We start from the raw sequence: 20,882 nt of genomic DNA on the forward strand, positions 1-20,882 counted from the left end.
TCTCTCTCTCTCTCTCTCTCTCTCTCTCTCTCTCTCTCTCTCTCTCTCTCTCTCTCTCTCTCAGGATGCCCTCCCTGCAGCAGACGCTCCTGTTCTCTCTCTCGGGGGTCCTGGCCCTCTCGTCAGGCCTCCTCTCAGCGGTGGTCTCAGGTCTCCCCCTCTGGGTGGTGGGGTCGGTGCTGTGCCTCACGGGGGCCGAGCTGGTGAACGCCTCGGGGCCCGAGCTGGAGAAGTTCAGGGGGGAGCTGAGCTATGGCCTGCTGGGGGGGAGGAGGGTGAGGCAGTGTGGGCTGGGGGGCCGCGCCTCCTCCTTCTACTGTGAGTACTAATATATATATACTTATATATACATGTAGAGGAGGCTGGGGGGCCGCGCCTCTAACTGTGAGTAATAATATATTGATATATGTATCTTATACTTTATATTATATGCAGTAGGATGTGAGCATCTCCCCCTGGGAAGCGAGGGTCTCATTGTGTGACTTCCTGTGTTGCGGCTCACCTGTCTCTCATTCATTCAAAGTGTTTCTGACTCTTCAATCATTCAGATCCTCCTGCTGCCTCCTCACACTCAGCTTCATATCATGACACAAAGTTGCTTATTATATATAAACAGGATGAAGTACTCTACATTATATATAATACACGATGAAGTACTCTACATTATTATAATCAGGATGAAGTACTCTACATTATATATAATACCAGGGAAGTACTTTATATTATATATACATATAGCCGTTTGTTTTCAGGGACAGTATGAATGTTTCTCTGTGACGCCGAGTCTCATTACTGAGAGCAGCCGGCGGAAACAACTGCTGTTACCGCTCCACTGCACACACACACACACACACACACACACACACCACACACACACACAACACCCACACACACACACACACACACACACACACACAGAAATATTTCCTCTGATCTGGAATGCCGTGGTACACAAAGTACACACAGTACACACAGTACACACAGTACTGCAGTACTCCTCATGCTTTGGCATTGAGATGTTTGGGGTATTTTATTTCATGAATTCAAAGTTCCCTCGCTCTCAGTTTTGAGTTTCTCGTGGTTGGTCTGAGGTTTTATATTTGTTCCATTGTTGTGTTCTATGGAAGATAATGTTTGGGTTTTTCATTCTTTAGTATTAAGTCTGACGTTCCCTCGGTTACTATCGAGTTCCCTAGCGTTAAGTTTCAAGTGTCCTCGTGTAAGGTTTAAGTTCCCTGGTGTTAAGTTTTGAGTTCCCTAAAGACACATTGGTTCCCTCACGTTAAGTTTCTGTGTGAGTTGAACTGGGTTCTGTGTGGATGTCATGACTCGTCTCTCTCCTCACAGTGTCTGTCCTCCCAGTCTTCCCAGAGCTGCTGAGCGCCATCCCAGTGGGCCCTCCACGTCAGCGTCCCTCTTCTTCTGTGGTGTGGTGGTCCTCTTCTCCTCCGTGGCCTCCGGCTTCTTCTTCTTCAACGCCTTCGGACGGCCCTACGAGACGCTGCAAGGCCCTCTGGGACTTTACCTGTGGACCCGCCATCAGCTGTGAGACATTTTAAAATCACCTGATATCACCTGCTGAGACCTTCCCTGTTCACAGATATCTGCAGGTAGTGATCGGCTGCTCCCTGTGAGGGCGCAGGAAGTTGATAATGGCCGCTTTAGAGAAACACAGTCCGGGGGGGGAGAAGGAACTGAGACTCCCCAGACAATAAGCTGCTGTCTGAGGGGATGTCAAAGCTTAATGTGAGGGAAATAGTACCAGGGAACTGAGAACTTAATGTGAGGGAACATAGTGCCAAGGAACTGAGAACTTAATGTGAGGGAACATAGTGCCAAGGAACTGAGAACTTAAGTTGAGGGAACATAGTGCCAGGGAACTGAGAACTTAAGTGAGGGGAACATAGTAACCAGGGAACTGAGAACTTAATGTGAGGGACATAGTGCAGGGAACTGAGAACTTAATGTGAGGGAACATAGTACCGAGGGAACTGAGAACTTAATGTGAGGGACATAGTCCGAGGGAACTGAGAGACTTAATGTGAGGGAACATAGTAGGCCCAGGGAACTGAGAACTTAAATGTGAGGGAACATAGTGCCAGGTAACTGAGAACTTAATGTGAGGGAACATAGTACCAGGAACTGAGAACTTAATGTGAGGGAACATAGTACCGAGGGAACTGAGAACTTAATGTGAGGGAACATAGTGCCAGGGAACTGAGAACTTAATGTGAGGGAACATAGTGCCAGGGAACTGAAACTTAATGTGAGGGAACATAGTACCAGGGGAACTGAGAACTTAATGTGAGGGGAACATAGTACCAGGGTAACTGAGAACTTAATGTGAGGGAACATAGTACCAGGGAACTGAGAACTTAATGTGAGGGAACATAGTGCCAGGGAACTGAGAACTTAATGTGATGGGATCATAGTACCAGGGAACTGAGAACTTAATGTGAGGGAACATAGTAACCAACATGGAACTGAGAACTTAATGTGAGGGGATCATAGTACCAGGGAACTGAGAACTTAATGTGAGGGGATCATAGTACCAGGGAACTGAGAACTTAATGTGAGGGATCATAGTACCAGGGAACTGAGAACTTAATGTGAGGGATCAATAGTACCAGGGAACTGAGAACTTAATGTGAGGGATCATATTACCAGGGAACTGAGAACTGAGAACTTGTCCGGCAGTGGCTCAGTCAGTAGGGGCTTGGACTGGGAGCCGTAGGGTCGCTGGTTCAAGTCCCCGACCAGACCTAAATATGGAGTGTGGACTTCTACTTGGAGAGGTCCCAGTTCCACCTCCTGCCCTGCCGTGGTGGCCCTTGAGCAAGGCACCGGACACCCCCCTTCCCCCCCACTCCCATTGCTCCCCGGGCGCTGTACAATAGCTGCCCACTGCTCCTAGTACTAGACTCCTTGTACTAGGATGGGTTAAAAGCAGAGGCCAAATTTCACTGTGTGTGCTGTGTGCTCTGCATGTGTGACCATTAAAGAGGGTTTCATCCCTCCCTATTCTATTCTACTTAATGTGAGGGAACATAGTGCCAGGGAACTGAGAACTTAATGTGAGGGAACATAGTACCAGGGAACTGAGAACTTAATGTGAGGGAACATAGTACCAGGGAACTGAGAACTTAATGTGAGGGAACATAGTACCAGGGAACTGAGAACTTAATGTGAGGGATCATAGTACCAGGGAACTGAGAACTTAATGTGAGGGATCATAGTACCAGGGAACTGAGAACTTAATGTGAGGGAACATAGTACCAGGGAACTGAGAACTTAATGTGAGGGATCATAGTACCAAGTTCAAGGTGATATCTCCACGATGCCCGGGGCTGCAGGTGACGATGGATTAATCATAGCAAGACCGATAGAAATTTGAAATTGTCCAATTGTCTCCATTTTCACACCAAATGAATCATCAGGGAGTCTCCATGAAACAGTCCGAGTATCAGCTCCCTGAGTCGATGTATCGTCGAGATACGGTAACCGTACATTTCAAATACCCGAGATCCTGCAGTAATGTATTTGAAGTGTACGGTCTGTGTGCAGGTGTGTGATGTTAGAGTGGTAAAGGTGACTTCCTGTGAGATGTTAGAGTGGTGAAGGTGACTTCCTGTGAGCAGGTGTGAGATGTTAGAGTGGTGAAGGTGACTTCCTGTGAGCAGGTGTGTGATGTTAGAGTGGTAAAGGTGACTTCCTGTGAGATGTTAGAGTGGTGAAGGTGACTTCCTGTGAGCAGGTGTGTGATGTTAGAGTGGTAAAGGTGACTTCCTGTGAGCAGGTGTGTGATGTCAGAGTGGTAAAGGTGACTTCCTGTGAGATGTTAGAGTGGTGAAGGTGACTTCCTGTGTGCAGGTGTGAGATGTTTAGAGTGGTTAAAGGTGACTTCCTGTGAGCAGGTGTGAGATGTTAGAGTGGTGAAGGTGACTTCCTGTGTGCAGGTGTGAGATGTTAGAGTGGTAAGGTGACTTCCTGTGAGCAGGTGTGAGATGTTAGAGTGGTAAAGGTGACTTCCTGTGAGCAGGTGTGAGATGTTAGAGTGGTAAAGGTGACTTCCTGTGAGCAGGTGTGAGATGTTAGAGTGGTAACAGGTGACTTCCTGTGAGCAGGTGTGAGATGTTAGAGTGTAAAGGTGACTTCCTGTGAGCAGGTGTGTGATGTTAGAGTGGTAAAGGTGACTTCCTGTGTGCAGGTGGTGTGATGTTTAGAGTGGTAAAGGTGACTTCCTGTGAGCAGGTGTGTGATGTCAGAGTGGTAAGGTGACTTCCTGTTGAGCAGGTGTGAGATTTAGAGTGGTAAAGGTGACTTCCTGTGAGATGTTAGAGTGGTAAAGGTGACTTCTGTGAGATGTTAGAGTGGTAAAGGTGACTTCCTGTGAGCAGTGTGAGATGTTAGAGGTAGTAAAGGTGACTTCCTGTGAGATGTTAGAGTGGTAAAGGTGACTTCCTGTGAGATGTGAGAGTGGTAAAGGTGACTTTCCTGTGAGATGTTAGAGTGGTAAAGGTGACTTCCTGTGAGATGTAGAGTGGTAGGTGACTTCCTGTGAGAGTTAGAGTGTTAGGTGACGTCCTGTGAGTCAGGTGTGTGATGTTAGAGTGGTAAAGGTGACTTCCTGTGAGCAGGTGTGTGATGTTAGAGTGGTAAAGGTGACTTCCTGTGAGCAGGTGTGAGATGTCAGAGTGTAAGGTGACTTCCTGTGAGCAGGTGGTGTGATGTTAGAGTGGTAAAGGGACTTCCTGTGAGCAGGTGTGTGATGTTAGAGTAGTAAAGGTGACTTCCTGTGTGCAGGTGTGGTGATGTTAGAGTAGTAAAGGTGACTTCCTGTGAGCAGGTGTGTGATGTTTAGAGTAGTAAAGGTGACTTCCTGTGAGCAGGATGTGAGATGTTTAGAGTGGTAAAGGTGACTTCCTGTGAGCAGTGTGTGGATGTTAGAGTAGTAAAGGTGACTTCCTGGTGAGCAGGTGTGAGAGTTAGAGTAGTAAAGGTGACTCCTGTGCCAGGTGTGAGTGTTAGAGTGGTAAACCGGTGACTTCCTGTGAGCAGGTGTGTGATGTTAGAGTGGGTAAAGGTGACTTCCTGTGAGCAGGTGTGTGATGTTAGAGTGGTAAAGGTGGACTTCCTGTGAGATGTCAGAGTGGTAAAGGTGACTTCCTGTGAGCAGGTGTGTGATGTTAGAGTGGTAAAAGGTGACTTCCTGTGAGATGTTAGAGTGGTAAAGGTGACTTCCTGTGAGCAGGTGTGTGATGTTAGAGTGGTGAAGGTGACTTCCTGTGAGCAGGTGTGTGATGTTAGAGTGGTAAAGGTGACTTCCTGTGAGCAGGTGTGTGATGTCAGAGTGGTAAAGGTGACTTCCTGTGAGCAGGTGTGTGATGTCAGAGTGGGTGAGGTGACTTCCTGTGAGCAGGTGTGTGATGTTAGAGTGGTAAAGGTGACTTCCTGTGAGCAGGTGTGTGATGTCAGAGTGGTAAAGGTGACTTCCTGTGAGCAGGTGTGTGATGTCAGAGTGGTGAAGGTGACTTCCTGTGAGCAGGTGTGTGATGTTAGAGTGGTAAAGGTGACTTCCTGTGAGCAGGTGTGTGATGTTAGAGTGGGAAAGGTGCTTCCTGTGTGCAGGTGTGTGATGTTAGAGTGGTAAAGGTGACTTCCTGTGTGCAGGTGTGAGCAGCTGTCTGGTGATGATCCTCTTTGCCTCGGAGGTGAGCTTGAACCACCTGTCGGACCGGATCGTTAACTTTAACGAGGCGAGCTTCGTGTACCGGACGCACAAGCGAGAGATTCGGACGCTGCTTCTGGCCTCTTCTTCCTCGTCCTTCCTGCTGCACGCCGTCAACTTCCTGTTGATCCGCCTGACGGGGGTGCAGTTCCCCCTTCAGGGGCAAAGAGAGCGAGCTGAGCGGGGGGGGGGGCGGCCGACCTCATGTACTGATGGGGGGGGGCCGACACCATGTACTGATGGGGGGCGGCTGACCTCATTGTACTGATGGGTGGGGGGGGGGGGGGGGGCGGCCGACCTCATGTACTGATGGGGGGGGGGGGCCGACAACCATGTACCTGATGGGGGGCGGCCGACCTCATGTACTGATGGGGGGGGGGGCGGGGCGACCTCATGTACTGATGGGGGGGGGGGGGGGGCGACCTCATGTACTGATGGGGGGGGGGGGGCGGGGCGACCTCATGTACTGATGGGGGGGGGCGGGGGGCGACCTCATGTACTGATGGGGGGGGTGACCTCATGTACTGATGGGGGGGGTGACCTCATGTACTGATGGGGGGGGGGGGGGGGCGGGGCGACCTCATGTACTGATGGGGGGGGGGGGCGACCTCATGTACTGATGGGGGGGGGCGACCTCATGTACTGATGGGGGGGGGGGGGCACCTCATGTACTGATGGGGGGGGGGCGACCTCATGTACTGATGGGGGGGGGGGCGGGGCGACCTCATGTTACTGATGGGGGGGGGGGCGACCTCATGTACTGATGGGGGGGGGGCGACCTCATGTACTGATGGGGGGGCGACCTCATGTACTGATGGGGGGGCGACCTCATGTACTGATGGGGGGGCCGACACCATGTACTGATGGGGGGCGGCCGACCTCATGTACTGATGGGGGGGGGGGCGGGGCGACCTCATGTACTGATGGGGGGGGGGGGGGGGCGACCTCATGTACTGATGGGGGGGGGGGGGGCGACCATCATGTCTGATGGGGGGGTGACCTCATGTACTGATGGGGGGGGTGACCTCATGTACTGATGGGGGGGGGGGCGGGGCGACCTCATGTACTGATGGGGGGGGGCGACCTCATGTACTGATGGGGGGGGCGACCTCATGTACTGATGGGGGGGGCGACCTCATGTACTGATGGGGGGGGGCGACCTCATGTACTGATGGGGGGGGGCGACCTCATGTACTGATGGGGGGGGGGCGACCTCATGTACTGATGGGGGGGGGCGACCTCATGTACTGATGGGGGGGGGCGACCTCATGTACTGATGGGGGGGGGCGACCTCATGTACTGATGGGGGGGCGACCTCATGTACTGATGGGGGGGCGACCTCATGTACTGATGGGGGGGGGCGACCTCATGTACTGATGGGGGGGGGCGACCTCATGTACTGAGGGGGGAGGAGCCTATTAGGGACAAAAGACTGATGACAGGAAGACAACGGCCATTTTTACAGAAACCCATGTTGTGTCAGATTGTGATGCTAATGCTAATGCTAACAGACAGAGGTAGTGAAATCTAATCTGGTAGAAAATGTTATTTTAAACTCTTTTAAAAACATAAAATCTGATTTATCTGCAATTTATAAACTTTTATTAACTTGAATAACAATGAGTTTTGTATTTAATACAGATGTAATATATTTTATTTAGCATACTTTTCACTGTTTAGTAAACGTAATGTTTTTATATTAAAATGTTCTGTTACTCTGGTGGTGAATAATAAACTGAAATAACTGATCATCTGAGTGTTTATTCTGACGGTGAGAGCAGAGCGTAGGAACATCTCAAATAATATACATATATAGATTTCTAAATAAGAGCTTTAAAATTGTGACAAGAAAATAAATTCAAATTTACTTTGACTGACAGTAACCCCCCCGTCATTATGTAGTGATGTACACACACACACACACACACACACACACACACACACACACACACACACACACACACACCATTGTTTATGTATTTTAATTTGTGTGTGTGTGTGTCTGTGTGTGTGTGTGTCTGTGTGTGTGTCTGTGTGTGTCTGTGTGTGTCTGTGTGTCTGTCTGTGTCTGTGTGTGTGTGTGTGTCTGTGTCTGTGTGTGTGTGTGTGTGTGTGTGTGTGTGTGTGTGTGTGTCTGTGTGTGTGTTTGTGGTGTGAGACGGTTCTGCCTGTCTGTCTGCAGCCTGTCTGTGTGTGTGTGTGTGTGTGTGTGTGTGTGTGTCTGTGTGTGTGTGTGTGTGTGTGTGTGTGACGGTTCTGCCTGTCTGTTGTTGGGTTCAGAATTCCAGAAAAGACAGACAACTTCTAAGTTTAACTATTTATTGTAAAGAGAGCAAAAGATATATATGACTTCCCAAGGACTCATCACGTCTTTGGGAATCACAATACATTTTATTACACAGGGCGTTGCCCGTACATTTATGATTGGTCAAGACTAGCTGAAGAGATACCGCGGTTTAGACTTGGTTCTCTTTGGTTGGTGCACAGACTCAGATAGGGTCTCTTGGCAACACGATCCTCCAATCAGCATTCGGCCGGCCTGTGGAAGTCCCTCCCTACTCGGGCACCATCATACTCATTGCGTTCCTTCAGATATAGCGGGAAACCATAATGTTGCTTCCTAGCTTTGCGGGGGAGCTCCCATACAGAGTCAAGGCCGGTGCGATGTGCTGACGACCTCTTCGTGTTCTCTCAGTCTCTGCACTCCACCTTGATACTTTCAATATTGCAAGCTAAACACTTTCTCATGTAACTTTTCCTTTTGTTCCTGTCCTCCCCATCAAAACTGGGGGGGGGTGATTGGGTCTATTTATTCCTAAGTCACAGCCACATAAATGAGAACAATAAGCTTATCAATAAGAATCAGTCTTTCTAATGTTATATACAAATAGACTCCACACTGTGTGCAGCCTGTCTGTGTGTTTGTGATGTGAGACGGTTCTGCCTGTCTGTGTGTTTGTGATGTGAGACGGTTCTGCCTGTCTGTGTGTTTGTGGTGTGAGACGGTTCTGCCTGTCTGTGTGTTTGTGATGTGAGACGGTTCTGCCTGTCTGTCTGCAGCCTGTCTGTCAGAAGGATCAGGAGCTAGCATTAGCCGCGGCGCTGAGCGACAGCCTCTGGGTCGCCAGGCAGGAAGTCAGCGCCACTGTTACCTTGGTGACCGAGGACTACTGCATCACTCCTCACCTGGACTACAAGCTGGACAACTTCACAGAGAGGGTACCTGGGGGGGAGGGGTACATGGGGAGGGGTACATGGGGAGGGGTACCTGGCAGTTCTACTCCAGTATAATAAATACAACCCGGTATCACGGCAAGACGTGAACATGTGACGATCTACCACGCTGGGAGACGTGAATATGTCACGGTTTCGTCCCTTCAAACGTGACAGTTACACGGTATTGTTAACATGGCCCAACCAGTGGAGAAATACCCGGAAGTAAGGGGGAATCAGCCCTTAGTGTTAAGGTGGAATCAGCCCTTAGTGTTAAGGTGGAATCAGCCCTTAGAGTTAAAGGGGAATCAGCCCTTAGTGTTAGTGTTAAGGGGGATCAGCCCTTAGAGTTAAGGTGGAATCAGCCCTTAGAGTTAAAGGGGAATCAGCCCTTAGTGTTAAGGTGGAATCAGCCCTTAGAGTTAAAGGGGAATCAGCCCTTAGTGTTAAGGTGGAATCAGCCCTTAGAGTTAAAGGGGAATCAGCCCTTAGTGTTAGTGTTAAGGGGGATCAGCCCTTAGAGTTAAGGTGGAATCAGCCCTTAGAGTTAAAGGGGAATCAGCCCTTAGTGTTAAGGTGGAATCAGCCCTTAGAGTTAAAGGGGAATCAGCCCTTAGTGTTAAGGTGGAATCAGCCCTTAGAGTTAAAAGGGAATCAGCCCTTAGTGTTAGTGTTAAGGGGGATCAGCCCTTAGAGTTAAAGGGGAATCAGCCCTTAGTGTTAAGGTGGAATCAGCCCTTAGTGTTAGTGTTAAGGGGGAATGAGCCCTTAGATTTAAGATGGAATCAGCCCTTAGAGTTAAGATGGAATCAGCCCTTAGAGTTAAGATGGAATCAGCCCTTAGAGTTAAAGGGGAATCAGCCCTTAGTGTTAGTGTTAAGGGGGATCAGCCCTTAGAGTTAAGATGGAATCAGCCCTTAGAGTTAAGGTGGAATCAGCCCTTAGAGTTAAGATGGAATCAGCCCTTAGAGTTAAAGGGGAATCAGCCCTTAGTGTTAGTGTTAAGGGGATCAGCCCTTAGAGTTAAGATGGAATCAGCCCTTACGGCCCCGTCCACACAGTGGCGTGCGTTGAAAGCTTCACCATTCACTTGAATGGGGTGACGTCACTTTTCGCCGAACTGCATTGTGGGAAGCGAAGCGGAGCTTTGCTGGCGTGGCTCACTGCAAAAGTTGAGAAATGTTCAACTTTTGAAGCTTCTGAAGCTTCGGTGGAAGCGTCAGCCAATCAAATCCCGTTTATGCAAATCTACCAGTACAAGCGCTAGCCAATCAAACCGCGTGTATGCTGGGAGAGACACCGCAGGTCATTTCCTCATATTCCAAAAGATGGAGCAAGCTTCAACGCACGCCGCTGTGTGGACGGGCCGTTAATGTTAAGGAGGAATTAGCCCTTATTGTTAAGGGGGAATCAGCCCTTAGAGTTAAGGTGGAATCAGCCCTTAGTGTTAAGGTGGAATCAGCCCTTAGTGTTAGTGTTAAGGGGGAATCAGCCCTTATTGTTAAGGGGGAATCAGCCCTTAGAGTTAAGGGGGAATCAGCCCTTAGTGTTAAGGTGGAATCAACCCTTAGTGTTAAGGTGGAATCAACCCTTAGTGTTAAGGGGGAATCAGCCCTTAGAGTTAAAGGGGAATCAGCCCTTAGTGTTAGTGTTAAGGGGGATCAGCCCTTGAGAGTCCCCAGGTGGACTGAGACCCTGTCCTCTGTCCTCAGGTGGGCTGAGACCCTGTCCTCTGTCCTCAGGTGGGCTGAGACCCTGTCCTCTGTCCTCAGGTGGGCTGAGACCCTGTCCTCAGGTGGCTGAGACCCTGTCCTCTGTCGTCAGGTGGGCTGAGACCCTGTCCTCTGTCCTCAGGTGGGCTGAGACCCTGTCCTCTGTCCTCAGGTGGGCTGAGACCCTGTCCTCAGGTGGGCTGAGACCCTGTCCTCTGTCGTCAGGTGGGCTGAGACCCTGTCCTCTGTCCTCAGGTGGGCTGAGACCCTGTCCTCTGTCCTCAGGTGGGCTGAGACCCTGTCCTCTGTCCTCAGGTGGGCTGAGACCCTGTCCTCTGTCCTCAGGTGGGCTGAGACCCTGTCCTCTGTCGTCAGGTGGGATGAGACCCTGTCCTCTGTCCTCAGGTGGGATGAGACCCTGTCCTCTGTCCTCAGGTGGGCTGAGACCCTGTCCTCTGTCGTCAGGTGGGCTGAGACCCTGTCCTCTGTCCTCAGGTGGGCTGAGACCCTGTCCTCTGTCCTCAGGTGGGCTGAGACCCTGTCCTCTGTCCTCAGGTGGGCTGAGACCCTGTCCTCTGTCCTCAGGTGGGCTGAGACCCTGTCCTCTGTCGTCAGGTGGGCTGAGACCCTGTCCTCTGTCCTCAGGTGGGCTGAGACCCTGTCCTCTGTCCTCAGGTGGGCTGAGACCCTGTCCTCTGTCCTCAGGTGGGCAGCATGCTGAAGACCCCCCTGGTCCCAGTGTGGCTCTGCTGTATTAACGGCAGCGTCTCGGTGGTCTTCAGTCTGCACCGCTCTCTGCTCTCTGATTGGAAGATGGAGCACCTGTTCACGCTGTTCTACTACAACGGGCAGGACCCCCAGAAGACCCCCGCCAGGCTGACTGTAGGTGAGCGGGGGGGGGGGGGTTTATTGTGAAAGGTAAGGAGGATGTAGTTATGAAGGCAAAAGAAGTCTGTATTCTGATCCACCAAACTCCATTCAGAACACCAGCCCCTTAGAGGTCTCCTATCATGCAGAATGCTGTCTCTGATGTCTTCTCTACATCACCATGTGTCCCCGGTGTGTCAGGAGACTCTCTAAGTGATGTCTTCTCTACATCACCATGTGTCCCCGGTGTGTCAGGAGACTCTCATAGTGATGTCTTCTCTACATCACCATGTGTCCCCGGTGTGTCAGGAGACTCTCTAAGTGATGTCTTCTCTACATCACCATGTGTCCCCGGTGTGTCAGGAGACTCTCTAAGTGATGTCTTCTCTACATCACCATGTGTCCCCGGTGTGTCAGGAGACTCTCATAGTGATGTCTTCTCTACATCACCATGTGTCCCCGGTGTGTCAGGAGACTCACTAAGTGATGTCTTCTCTACATCACCATGTGTCCCCGGTGTGTCAGGAGACTCACTAAGTGATGTCTCCTCTACATCACCATGTGTCCCCGGTGTGTCAGGAGACTCACTAAGTGATCTCTTCTCTACATCACCATGTGTCCCCGGTGTGTCAGGAGACATCACATAGTGATGTCTTCTCTACATCACCATGTGTCCCCGGTGTGTCAGGAGACTCACATAGTGATGTCTTCTCTACATCACCATGTGTCCCCGGTGTGTCAGGAGACTCACAAAGTGATGTCTTCTCTACATCACCATGTGTCCCCGGTGTGTCAGGAGACTCACTAAGTGATGTCTCCTCTACATCACTATGTGTCCCCGGTGTGTCAGGAGACTCTCTAAGTGATGTCTCCTCTACATCACCGTGTGTCCCCGGTGTGTCAGGAGACTCACTAAGTGATGTCTTCTCTACATCACCATGTGTCCCCGGTGTGTCAGGAGACTCACTAAGTGATGTCTTCTCTACATCACCATGTGTCCCCGGTGTGTCAGGAGACTCACTAAGTGATGTCTTCTCTACATCACCATGTGTCCCCGGTGTGTCAGGAGACTCACTAAGTGATGTCTTCTCTACATCACCATGTGTCCCCGGTTGTGTCAGGAGACTCTCTAAGTGATGTCTTCTCTACATCACCATGTGTCCCCGGTGTGTCAGGAGACTCTCTAAGTGATGTCTTCTCTACATCACCATGTGTCCCCGGTGTGTCAGGAGACTCACTAAGTGATGTCTTCTCTACATCACCATGTGTCCCCGGTGTGTCAGGAGACTCTCATAGTGATGTCTTCTCTACATCACCATGTGTCCCCGGTGTGTCAGGAGACTCTCTAAGTGATGTCTTCTCTACATCACCATGTGTCCCCGGTGTGTCAGGAGACTCTCAAAGTGATGTCTTCTCTACATCACCATGTGTCCCCGGTGTGTCAGGAGACTCTCTAAGTGATGTCTTCTCTACATCACCATGTGTCCCCGGTGTGTCAGGAGACTCACTAAGTGATGTCTTCTCTACATCACCATGTGTCCCCGGTGTGTCAGGAGACTCTCAAAGTGATGTCTCCTCTACATCACCATGTGTCCCCGGTGTGTCAGGAGACTCTCTAAGTGATGTCTCCTCTACATCACCATGTGTCCCCGGTGTGTCAGGAGACTCTCAAAGTGATGTCTCCTCTACATCACCATGTGTCCCCGGTGTGTCAGGAGACTCTCAAAGTGATGTCTCCTCTACATCACCATGTGTCCCCGGTGTGTCAGGAGACTCACTAAGTGATGTCTCCTCTACATCACCATGTGTCCCCGGTGTGTCAGGAGACTCACTAAGTGATCTCTTCTCTACATCACCATGTGTCCCCGGTGTGTCAGGAGACTCTCAAAGTGATGTCTTCTCTACATCACCATGTGTCCCCGGTGTGTCAGGAGACTCTCTAAGTGATGTCTTCTCTACATCACCATGTGTCCCCGGTGTGTCAGGAGACTCACATAGTGATGTCTTCTCTACATCACCATGTGTCCCCGGTGTGTCAGGAGACTCACTAGTGATGTCTTCTCTACATCACCATGTGTCCCCGGTGTGTCAGGAGACTCACAAAGTGATGTCTTCTCTACATCACCATGTGTCCCCGGTGTGTCAGGAGACTCACTAAGTGATGTCTTCTCTACATCACCATGTGTCCCCGGTGTGTCAGGAGACTCACATAGTGATGTCTTCTCTACATCACCATGTGTCCCCGGTGTGTCAGGAGACTCACTAAGTGATGTCTCCTCTACATCACTGTGTGTCCCCGGTGTGTCAGGAGACTCTCTAAGTGATGTCTTCTCTACATCACCATGTGTCCCCGGTGTGTCAGGAGACTCACTAAGTGATGTCTTCTCTACATCACCATGTGTCCCCGGTGTGTCAGGAGACTCACTAAGTGATGTCTTCTCTACATCACCATGTGTCCCCGGTGTGTCAGGAGACTCACTAAGTGATGTCTTCTCTACATCACCATGTGTCCCCGGTGTGTCAGGAGACTCACTAAGTGATGTCTTCTCTACATCACCATGTGTCCCCGGTGTGTCAGGAGACTCACTAAGTGATGTCTTCTCTACATCACCATGTGTCCCCGGTGTGTCAGGAGACTCACTAAGTGATGTCTTCTCTACATCACCATGTGTCCCCGGTGTGTCAGGAGACTCACTAAGTGATGTCTCCTCTACATCACCGTGTGTCCCCGGTGTGTCAGGAGACTCACTAAGTGATGTCTTCTCTACATCACCATGTGTCCTCGGTGTGTCAGGAGACTCACTAAGTGATGTCTTCTCTACATCACCATGTGTCCCCGGTGTGTCAGGAGACTCACTAAGTGATGTCTTCTCTACATCACCATGTGTCCCCGGTGTGTCAGGAGACTCTCTAAGTGATGTCTTCTCTACATCACCATGTGTCCCCGGTGTGGTCAGGAGACTCTCTAAGTGATGTCTTCTCTACATCACCATGTGTCCCCGGTGTGTCAGGAGACTCACTAAGTGATGTCTTCTCTACATCACCATGTGTCCCCGGTGTGTCAGGAGACTCTCATAGTGATGTCTTCTCTACATCACCATGTGTCCCCGGTGTGTCAGGAGACTCTCTAAGTGATGTCTCCTCTACATCACCATGTGTCCCCGGTGTGTCAGGAGACTCTCAAAGTGATGTCTTCTCTACATCACCATGTGTCCCCGGTGTGTCAGGAGACTCTCTAAGTGATGTCTCCTCTACATCACCATGTGTCCCCGGTGTGTCAGGAGACTCACTAAGTGATGTCTTCTCTACATCACCATGTGTCCCCGGTGTGTCAGGAGACTCTCTAAGTGATGTCTTCTCTACATCACCATGTGTGCCCGGTGTGTCAGGAGACTCACTAAGTGATGTCTTCTCTACATCACCATGTGTCCCCGGTGTGTCAGGAGACTCACTAAGTGATGTCTTCTCTACATCACCATGTGTCCCCGGTGTGTCAGGAGACTCACTAAGTGATGTCTTCTCTACATCACCATGTGTCCCCGGTGTGTCAGGAGACTCTCTAAGTGATGTCTTCTCTACATCACCATGTGTCCCCGGTGTGTCAGGAGACTCACTAAGTGATGTCTTCTCTACATCACCATGTGTCCCCGGTGTGTCAGGAGACTCACTAAGTGATGTCTCCTCTACATCACCGTGTGTCCCCGGTGTGTCAGGAGACTCACTAAGTGATGTCTTCTCTACATCACCATGTGTCCCCGGTGTCCTCCCGGTGTGTCAGGATGTATTTTCTACATCACCATGTGTCCCCGGTGTGTCAGGAGACTCACTAAGTGATGTCTCCTCTACATCACTATGTGTCCCCGGTGTGTCAGGAGACTCTCTAAGTGATGTCTTCTCTACATCACCATGTGTCCCCGGTGTGTCAGGAGACTCTCTAAGTGATGTCTTCTCTACATCACCATGTGTCCCCGGTGTGTCAGGAGACTCACTAAGTGATGTCTTCTCTACATCACCATGTGTCCCCGGTGTGTCAGGAGACTCACTAAGTGATGTCTTCTCTACGTCACCATGTGTCCCCGGTGTCAGGAGACTCACTAAGTGATGTCTTCTCTACATCACCATGTGTCCCCGGTGTCAGGAGACTCACTAAGTGATGTCTTCTCTACATCACCATGTGTCCCCGGTGTGTCAGGAGACTCACTAAGTGATGTCTTCTCTACATCACCATGTGTCCCCGGTGTGTCAGGAGACTCTCATAGTGATGTCTTCTCTACATCACCATGTGTCCCCGGTGTGTCAGGAGACTCACTAAGTGATGTCTTCTCTACGTCACCATGTGTCCCCGGTGTGTCAGGAGACTCACTAAGTGATGTCTTCTCTACATCACCATGTGTCCCCGGTGTGTCAGGATGTATTTTCTACATCACCATGTGTCCCCGGTGTGTCCCCGGTGTGTCCCCGGTGTGTCCCCGGTGTGTCAGGAGACTCTCAAAGTGTCAGGAAATAAACCCCTCTCTCTTCTCCTCCGTACCCACATCTCTAAAAACGGGGAACAACGGAGCTGATCCAGATTTGCTGCGTCATGACCACATTACTAAAATGTGGGCGGGCTTTAAACCCACGGGCCAATCAGAAACGTTGCTGTCAGAAACAATGAGACGTGTTCTGGAAGTAATATGGTCTGTGTTTCATTAGCATGCTAACACTCAGAGCTAACCTGTACTGGAGAGAGCATGTGTGAAGAAGCAGGAAATCAAAGGAACTCACCTTGTGGTAAACCTGAGAGAGAGAAAGAGTTTGAGCTCCATACTGTTTCAGAGAGAATCCTTCATGTGGTTTGGAACATGATATGGAGTTTCATCACGGCAGCATTTAGCTGAGAATCTGCTGGGAGAGTTCTCCTGATGAGATCTACTCTCTCTCTAAAGGCCGCTACACCAAAGAACACGTACCGAAGGCGTCCCGACTTTTACGTCAGCTACGTCGCCTGCGTCGGCTACGCCGCCCGCCTACGAACACACCGCAAATACTTCAGTCGACGAGTGGCAATAACTGTCCTTACCAGCAGGCAGTGGTAGTGTGAACAGCCAATCAGAGTGATTGCTTGTCCCGACTTTCTCTGGCCTCCCGCGGCCGATTCAACATGTTGAAGGTGGGAGGTGTGAAAAGGTGCCGTAAAGAGACGACGGTGCGGGACACACCAACCTGAGTAGGGCGCCGCGAATGCCCGACGGCCTCTGACTCCCAAAATCGGGCTGGTGTGTCCGGGCTCTAAAGCTACTGACCCAGAGTCAGCTCTTTAGTAACAGCTGGAAGAGAGGGGGGGGGGGGGGCTACAAGGATCTGTTTGGGGTTTGGAGCAGGACACTTCAGAGACATGTCCTTAGTAACAGCTGGAAGAGAGGGGGGGGGGGCTACAAGGATCTGTTTGGGGTTTGGAGCAGGACACTTCAGAGACATGTCCTTAGTAACAGCTGGAAGAGAGGGGGGGGGGGCTACAAGGATCTGTTTGGGGTTTGGAGCAGGACACTTCAGAGACATGTCCTTAGTAACAGCTGGAAGAGAGGGGGGGGGCTACAAGGATCTGTTTGGGGTTTGGAGCAGGACACTTCAGAGACATGTCCTTAGTAACAGCTGGAAGAGAGGGGGGGGGGGGGCTACAAGGATCTGTTGGGGTTTGGAGCAGGACACTTCAGAGACATGTCCTTAGTAACAGCTGGAAGAGAGGGGGGGGGGGGGGCTACAAGGATCTGTTTGGGGTTTGGAGCAGGACACTTCAGAGACATGTCCTTAGTAACAGCTGGAAGAGAGGGGGGGGGGCTACAAGGATCTGTTTGGGGTTTGGAGCAGGACACTTCAGAGACATGTCCTTAGTAACAGCTGGAAGAGAGGGGGGGGGGGCTACAAGGATCTGTTTGGGGTTTGGAGCAGGACACTTCAGAGACATGTCCTTAGTAACAGCTGGAAGAGAGGGGGGGGGGGGCTACAAGGGTCTGTTTGGGGTCTGGAGCAGGACACTTCAGAGTCATGTCCTTAGTAACAGCTGGAAGAGAGGGGGGGGGGCTACAAGGGTCTGTTTGGGGTCTGGAGCAGGACACTTCAGAGTCATGTCCTTAGTAACAGCTGGAAGAGAGAGGGGGGGGGGCTACAAGGATCTGTTTGGGGTCTGGAGCAGGACACTTCAGAGTCATGTCCTTAGTAACAGCTGGAAGAGAGGGGGGGGGGGCTACAAGGATCTGTTTGGGGTCTGGAGCAGGACACTTCAGAGTCATGTCCTTAGTAACAGCTGGAAGAGAGGGGGGGGGGCTACAAGGATCTGTTTGGGGTCTGGAGCAGGACACTTCAGAGTCATGTCCTTAGTAACAGCTCCTTCCCTCAACGAAAAAATGCAATTTCTCCATAGGATTTAGGAAAATAGCTCTAAATCAGGTTGAGACACATTGAAGAGACGGATCACGTTTTGTTCAGTCAGATCATCTCCACATGCCCCTAACCCTAACCCTAACCCTATTTTTATAATTTTCGATATAGATATAAATAGATTTATGATTAGAAAATGCCATTCTATAGGAGCCCTTTAAAGAGGCCCTGACAGAGCATCAGATCAGAGGGGTTCCTCCCTCCAGACCTCCAGACCTCCTGCTTCCTGTCCGTCCTCCTGCAGTAACACCTCACTCTAACATGAGTCTGTGTGCAGATACTCACTCTCACCACTGGGAGGCGCCCTGCCGCCCGTCAGAGGGCGACCAGGAGAAGAGGTTCCCCTCCCTGGAGATGACCCTCCGCACCAGGTGGGCCGGAGCCGCCATCGCCTGGAGTGACACGGGGCTGTTCTACTGAGCGCATTAACTCTGGGTTTCGCTCAGGATCCAGATCCAGATCCAGAACCAGATCCAGATCCAGAACCAGATCCAGATCCAGATCCAGATCCAGAACCAGATCCAGATCCAGATCCAGATCCAGATCCAGAACCAGATCCAGATCCAGAACCAGATCCAGATCCAGAACCAGATCCAGATCCAGAACCAGATCCAGATCCAGATCCAGAACCAGATCCAGAACCAGAACCAGAACCAGATCCAGATCCAGATCCAGAACCAGATCCAGATCCAGAACCAGATCCAGATCCAGATCCAGATCCAGAACCAGATCCAGATCCAGATGCAGCAAATATCAAAAGTCAAAGCAATCCAAACTTAATAATCCGAAGAAATATTGAAAACATTTGTTGTAAAAAGCTTCGAAAAATGCAGAACGTTTTTGAAACACAGAAATAAAAATGTTGAAAATTATTAAATACATGTTTAAACTCTTCAGTGTTCGTTTCTGTGTGAAGTACGACTCAGCCTACAGAGGGGACACTGGGGACACTGGGGACATACAAAGAGACTCACTGGGGACACTGGGGACATACAAAGAGACTCACTGGGGACACTGGGGACATACAAAGAGACTCACTGGGGACACTGGGGACATACAAAGAGACTCACTGGGGACATACAAAGAGACTCACTGGGGACACTGGGGACATACAAAGAGACTCACTGGGGACACTGGGGACATACAAAGAGACTCACTAGGGGGACACTGGGGACATACAAAGAGACCTCACTGGGGACACTGGGGACATACAAAGCCTCAAGGGAATGGGAAACTAACTGGGGACACTGGGGACATACAAAGAGACTCACTGGGGACACTGGGGACATACAAAGAGACTCATTGGGGACACTGGGGACATACAAAGAGACTCACTGGGGACACTGGGGACATACAAAGAGACTCACTGGGGACACTGGGGACATACAAAGAGACTCACTGGGGACACTGGGGACATACAAAGAGACTCACTGGGGACACTGGGGACATACAAAGAGACTCACTGGGGACACTGGGGACATACAAAGAGACTCACTGGGGACATACAAAGAGACTCATTGGGGACATACAAAGAGACTCACTGGGGACACTGGGGACATACAAAGAGACTCACTGGGGACATACAAAGAGACTCACTGGGGACACTGGGGACATACAAAGAGACTCACTGGGGACACTGGGGACATACAAAGAGACTCATTGGGGACACTGGGGACATACAAACAGTGTGTTTCAGTTTCAGGACAAAGACAAGTGGATTTAAAACAAAACATGAAATCAGGTCAGATTTATTCCTCAGGGTCACTCATCACATCTGCATTTATTTACACTGCTCTGATTGGTCAACTGCCCCTTAGACTTTCACGTACAATGTGTAGGAGCGCTAGCCAATAGGAGCGCGAGGGTTCCACAGTGATGTCACTATGAGGTAAACAAAGGAGTCCAATGGAGTCGGTTCAGGCACATTAATGTATTTTTTTGGGGGGTGGGGTCTACACCATGCCGCTCCACTGCAGCGAGGTGTACTGGACGCCCCCCGCGCCCCCCGCCCCCCCCGGGTACTGGACGCCCCCCGGGGAGCACAGAAGAACCGTCTTCTTCACGTTGGAACCCAGCCGAGCGATGGCCAGGACGTCGAGCGGAGACAGAGACGAGTCCAGAGAGAGGACGACCGCGATGAAGTGAGCGTGGAACCGCAGGGGGTCACCTGTAGGGGGGGGGGGGGGGGGGGAACACCTGGTTATTAAACATCTGGTTGTTAAACACCTGGTTATTAAACACCTGGTTGTTAAACACCTGGTTGTTAAACACCTGGTTGTTAAACACCTGGTTGTTAAACACCTGGTTGTTAAACACCTGGTTATTAAACATCTGATTGATAAACACCTGGTTGATAAACACCTGGTTGTTAAACACCTGGTTGTTAAACACCTGGTTGTTAAACACCTGGTTGTTAAACATCTGATTGATAAACACCTGGTTTTTAAACACCTGGTTGTTAAACACCTGGTTGTTAAACACCTGATTATTAAACACCTGATTATTAAACATCTGATTATTAAACACCTGGTTGTTAAACACCTGATTATTAAACACCTGATTATTAAACATCTGATTATTAAACACCTGGTTGTTAAACACCTGGTTATTAAACACCTGGTTATTAAACACCTGATTATTAAACACCTGGTTATTAAACACCTGATTATTAAACATCTGATTATTAAACACCTGGTTGTTAAACACCTGGTTGTTAAACACCTGGTTATTAAACACCTGGTTATTAAACACCTGATTGATAAACACCTGGTTGTTAAACACCTGGTTGTTAAACACCTGGTTGTTAAACACCTGGTTATTAAACACCTGGTTATTAAACACCTGATTGATAAACACCTGGTTGTTAAACACCTGGTTATTAAACACCTGGTTATTAAACACCTGATTGATAAACACCTGGTTGTTAAACACCTGATTATTAA

The 20,882-nt window shown here is 50.2% G+C and overlaps 2 protein-coding genes across 2 annotated transcripts; both read left to right on the forward strand.

Moving 5' to 3' along the window:
* The first annotated feature begins 65 nt into the window (after window positions 1-65).
* Window positions 66-5,941, forward strand: clrn1 (clarin 1). The gene is given in 6 exon segments (XM_034139542.1): window positions 66-318; window positions 1,363-1,394; window positions 1,396-1,413; window positions 1,415-1,535; window positions 5,671-5,900; window positions 5,903-5,941. Coding segments are annotated over 6 exon segments (693 nt in total).
* Window positions 5,942-6,060: 119 nt separating this feature from the next.
* On the forward strand, window positions 6,061-18,360 carry mindy4b (MINDY family member 4B). The gene is made up of 7 exons (XM_034139530.1): window positions 6,061-6,090; window positions 8,765-9,002; window positions 10,654-10,825; window positions 10,939-11,088; window positions 11,179-11,263; window positions 11,359-11,539; window positions 18,218-18,360. Exons 1-7 carry the CDS (start codon window positions 6,061-6,063, stop codon window positions 18,358-18,360), a joined length of 999 nt encoding a protein of 332 aa, XP_033995421.1.
* Window positions 18,361-20,882: the final 2,522 nt, after the last annotated feature.

The sequence above is a fragment of the Trematomus bernacchii genome, unplaced genomic scaffold, assembly GCF_902827165.1.
Source record: "Trematomus bernacchii unplaced genomic scaffold, fTreBer1.1, whole genome shotgun sequence".
NCBI lineage: Eukaryota > Metazoa > Chordata > Actinopteri > Perciformes > Nototheniidae > Trematomus > Trematomus bernacchii.